Source organism: Heliconius melpomene, chromosome 19 (assembly GCF_056956725.1).
Source record: "Heliconius melpomene rosina isolate 202511_hmr_F chromosome 19, ASM5695672v1, whole genome shotgun sequence".
NCBI classification, from domain to species: Eukaryota; Metazoa; Arthropoda; class Insecta; order Lepidoptera; family Nymphalidae; genus Heliconius; species Heliconius melpomene.
In genome coordinates, this window is record NC_140407.1 from 3,726,473 (window position 1) to 3,731,350 (window position 4,878).

Here is a 4,878-nt window from a genome sequence, read left to right on the forward strand (position 1 = left end):
ATATCAGTTTTATATCCATCACACTTAAGTCACATAGTTACTTTACTAGATATAAACTTGGATATGCCTATCACTTTAAGGAAGACATACATTGAAAATACACAAAAGTATTTAAAAAAAATATATGAAAAATCTGAGACTGATTTAATAATGTTACTTTCACATTATCCACAATGGTACAGTATTTATTTTGAGTAAACTATAGAATAATTATTTTATTACTAATGTATTAAACATAATAATTGTTATTTATCTACATTTTTAGTAAATATCTATCCTATCTATGGATAGCTTGCTGTAAACTTACTCAATTAGATAAAAAATCACAAAGTATGTAGACACTTTCTAGACAATTTCAAAAATAAATAAAAAAATATGATCAAAACCTTTATTTCTCATAACAAAAAGTAGTTTATAAATTATTCTAAAAGAGCAAAAACAAAAAAAAGAAACAAATCAAGTATGTAATTATGTATGTACTCCAAAAGAGACTTGATATGTTGTACCCTTATTCAAATCCACGTAAGTTTTGCAGTGAAATATAATCGTCTATCATTTCCAAAGGTATTAAGGGATTTATAAGTCTTTGAGCACATATACTACTCAAAAGTAACTTTTTTATTCTTTGCACATCATGCGTGTGACTCTTCAAATGTCGCTTCATAGTTTCCCAAAATGGAAATACTTTATTACAGCAACCACAATGATACAAACCTGGCCTTATCTGAAATATAAATATAATAAATTAGCTGTTTCATTTAATTAAACAGCCAATTTGTTTTATTTTATCATTTTTTAAGATCATGCTGTTCTACATATAATAGAAAAGGCAAATAGAACTCCATTCTCCACTTTCCACTGAATTAATGAACATGTGTTGAAAAAAATATTAACTAGGTGGGGATTAAGCCCTTAACAATGCTGTTAAAGAGTTAGGTGCTGTCCCATGGCACTACAATATGCATACAAACATACATACATAACTTCACGTTTTCATTCTTTCATCACTCGACGTGCTCCAGCTGAGCACGCTCTTCTACATTCTCACCGTGACATCCTCGTTAGTACCTGCCATTCTGTGCATCTAAGCTGACTCCGCATATCTTACGAAGGAATCTCATCTCCACGGCATTCATCTTTCTTTCATTCTTGTATAATACCCACGTTTCGCTGCCGTATAACAACGTCGGTACCAACACTGCATTGTGTTCGGCCAAACGCGCAGCTGTGCTGACGTTTCGCCGTCTCATCAATGCAACTAAAGCTCCGTTAACCCTGTTATCGGCAACACGCCTTTCCACATCCATCTCGTATCTTCCATCTCTACTGAACATACTTCCCAAGTATACCACCTCATTCACTTGTTCTAATATCTTACCATTCACACTGACATTGCATTCCATCCTCTCTTCATTTCTTTTAAATTCCAACCCTTGTCTTACTCGCATTCAGGCTTATCACACCATTCTTTCAGAGTGGTGACCAATGCCTACAACTCGCATTCTGATGATGCAATGAGCACTGCATCACCTGTGTAAAGCAGGCAATTCACATTCAAGTCACTTACTTTCACTCCCATATCACTTTGTTTCACTCTTTGGAGACAACACCACATATGTTTTTTTCTTTTTCAGTTTCCCACTGTATTCCACTAGTGGCATGGGTAGTGTTAAGACACTCCACTCCCCTACTGCTGAATTATGGAGACATTTTGTGTTAAGTGGCAGAACTCAATGCAAAGTGAACAAAATGAAAACATTAAATATTCCATGGTGGGAATCTAACCCACAACCTGTCATGTTTACAATCACATGTTTGTGCCCCTGCACCATGACTGGCCTTTAGTTTTTTTGTTTAATATTAATACTACAGGAAGCAAACTGTACAAACTGTGCAAACACCTTTTCTAAACTATTTTTCTATATCGATGTATAGAAACCTTAAAAAAGATAAAGTAAGTGATTACACATAACTTAATACTTTTAAATACATAGGCACCTGTCGGATAAACTCTTCGTATTCTTTTTCTGTGGGAATTATCATACTCTCATTAACTAACTTCATATGTTCCTCACTAGTAGCATGTGTTGGTACTTCAAAAGCACTTAATGTAACATCACATACAAAACATTTTCCTTTAGTACCATTAAAATCCTCAATAAACTTCATTAATGTGAAGCTAAGTGTTTCTAAGCAAATGCCATCGTTTATTACTACAATATCAAGCTCATCAATATGGAATGGACCATACTTGCATTGTAAAAACCCTTTATAGGGTACACCTTTTTGAGATGGTTTTTCATGTTTTCTATCTTTTACCAGACCTTTTATTTCCAAATGTCCTCTATGTATTGCTCCTTCCACATGTTGCTTAAATACATTAATGTGACCAGACATATACATGTTACATAGTGAGCAATGACATTTACTACCTCCCTCATTTAATTTTATATAATTTTTATTTCCATATAGTTTTAACTCCTTTTTTCGTTTTCCACTATCAACATAAATATATTCAGGTGTGGAATGAATGGCTCTATGTTGTGATATAGGCCTAAAATCTGCTTTGACTATCTCCTCACATATCCTACATGTAGCTGTGTTATTTTTTACATCAAAATTAAAATGTTCTTCATGAATAGACATAACATACATTATATCTGAGTTATTATTATTGGTTTCATTTGATTTTTTATTATTAGCAAGTTTCTTAGGCTCTTTTTCTAAGATTTTTATATCTTTATGAGCAGCCACATGTGTGTCCAAAGATGTTTTGAATACTTTGTAGCATGTAAAGCAGTAGTACTTTTCTATTTCTATCTGAAAATTAATTTGCATAGATTTAAATATATTTTGTCAATGCCATTGTAATATTATATGTAAAGTAAATTATACCTTTCTATAATAATGACCATCCTTACATAAAATTTCACTTTGTATTAGTTTTATTATATGAATAAAATTAGTAAAATGGGCTAAAGGATTCACAACAGTTTCATTACATAAAAGACATTCATCATCGACAATAGAGTGCCATTGATGTTTAGTGATTGTATTTTTATTAATTTTAATGGCACTATCGCTTGTCCGCTTAATAATTGAGGACTTTTGTGATACATTATCGGAAGCTTTAAGAAGCGCATGATTATCGTCTTTTATATGTTCAGATGCAGATTTCGTAACTAAATTACAAATTTCACAGTAATAGTGATCAGCAATCTGAAAAATATAAATCGCAATACAGACCACAGTTCTTAATTAAGTTGTATAGTTTCTTTAATTTATTCATAGAATAATTAGGCAACAAATTCTTACCTTGTAAATATGATCTTTCCTAAACTTGAACACATATTCTTGACCTTTTACATCCTTCCTATGATTTTGCCACCGTAAATGTTTATCAACTTCTTTAATGATAATAAAAGCTTCTCGGCATATAAGGCAGTAATAATCAGCCTCACCGCAAAGTATAAAGTTTTTATAATATTTTTCCATATTTTGTAGTTATGTTCGTTATATATTTAAATTAAATATAAATATAATATTATTATTATTATTATTATTTATTTTATATATTTGCTTAAAAATATAATTAAATTATACTACCCTACAAATATTATTTGTAATGTTTTATTAGCAACAGTAATGTCTTCTGGACTGTAATAAATTTTAATTCTCTAATATTCTTACTTATCATGAATCGTTTAAAAATAATGAAAATATTCTCTCTACAATTTGAAAATGTTAACTGATTGCGGTAATCCGTTTATAATATTGGTACTTTGGTACTTTCGTCCACAGAACACATTTATTCTGGTTTCGTCATTACCTCTATCTATCTTTTTTACCAGGTTGCCAGTGCTTACATTGCCACATTATACATGTACAGGGTTTTTTATCTTAAAATTATTAACAAATAAAAAAATAAATATAATAAAATTATACTTCTGAAATATACAACTTCTTTTACATATAATTCCTTGTACGCTGGCTTCACTCATGAAAAAACATGATTCAATGCTCATTGTGCAAGCAAGAGTGTGAAACAAGCAATAGAGATTGCTGAGCATGATTTGCCTATACATTTATTGTTACTTGTATACATTGTTACATTCTATACATTTATTGTTACTTGTAATTTAAGTAAAAAAAATTTTCAATTAACAGGTGCAAATAAATGTTAATTTACCAAAAAATTGTAATTTTAAAGTAACTCTATCAGTGATAATAACTCGAAACAATTCGAAACCAATTTTCATCAGTATTTTTTTATGATTGTGGCACGTTAAATTGTCGTCCGTAAACCAATTTTAGAGATAATCAATTCAATTATTTTCATATATATTTAACACAAAAGTATCTATGTATTACCTTCTTTTTTCATTTTATACTTATTGTATACTTGGAAATCCACGTTCATCAAAATTTACTTGTCCAGAACATATTAATGCACTCGCAAGCGTGTAACAGGCATTCAAGAATTTTTCAAAAATTGTAGCTCGTGTAACCTAATAGTATTTACTCAAAGTAGAAAATGAAATATCCTAAAATGAACTTTTATGGGAACTAATGTTATTATTAATTTATTACAGTGTACTGTGCCGTACGGTGCGTGCCTAACGGGATGTGCCGTATTTTAAGATCTTAGTATAATGTTCCTCGTTTTTGATTTAAAAATTAAAATATCAAGTAATAAAATATACTACAATAGTAATAGTACAATAGTAGTAATATAATACAATAGACAAGAAATAAAATATATGTTTACTGGCAACACAGTTACCTTCCTTTCAAATTTTATTTTCTTGTGTGTATAATTGGAGGAGGTACTAAATATATCATCTTATTTTTCTAATAATTTAATAAATATATATCGCA

The 4,878-nt window shown here is 30.1% G+C and overlaps 1 protein-coding gene across 1 annotated transcript; it reads right to left on the bottom strand.

Annotated features, from left to right (window-relative positions):
* Positions 1-374: 374 nt before the first annotated feature.
* Positions 375-3,495, bottom strand: LOC146528378 (uncharacterized). The gene is made up of 4 exons (XM_085203401.1): positions 3,316-3,495; positions 2,896-3,219; positions 1,999-2,820; positions 375-724 (listed from the first exon to the last, which is right to left on the bottom strand). The coding sequence occupies exons 1-4, from the start codon at positions 3,493-3,495 to the stop codon at positions 509-511; spliced, it is 1,542 nt and encodes a 513-aa protein (XP_085059527.1). The 3' UTR covers positions 375-508.
* Between the last annotated feature and the right edge of the window lie 1,383 nt (positions 3,496-4,878).

Excerpts from the sequence above, each read along its gene's own strand:
- LOC146528378 (XM_085203401.1), bottom strand. The coding sequence starts at position 3,495 with ATGGAAAAATATTATAAAAACTTTATACTTTGCGGTGAGGCTGATTAT. Across the intron at positions 3,220-3,315 it reads GGAAAGATCATATTTACAAG|ATTGCTGATCACTATTACTG; the intron begins GTAAGAATTTGT and ends TATATTTTTCAG. Across the intron at positions 2,821-2,895 it reads ATGGTCATTATTATAGAAAG|ATAGAAATAGAAAAGTACTA; the intron begins GTATAATTTACT and ends ATTAATTTTCAG.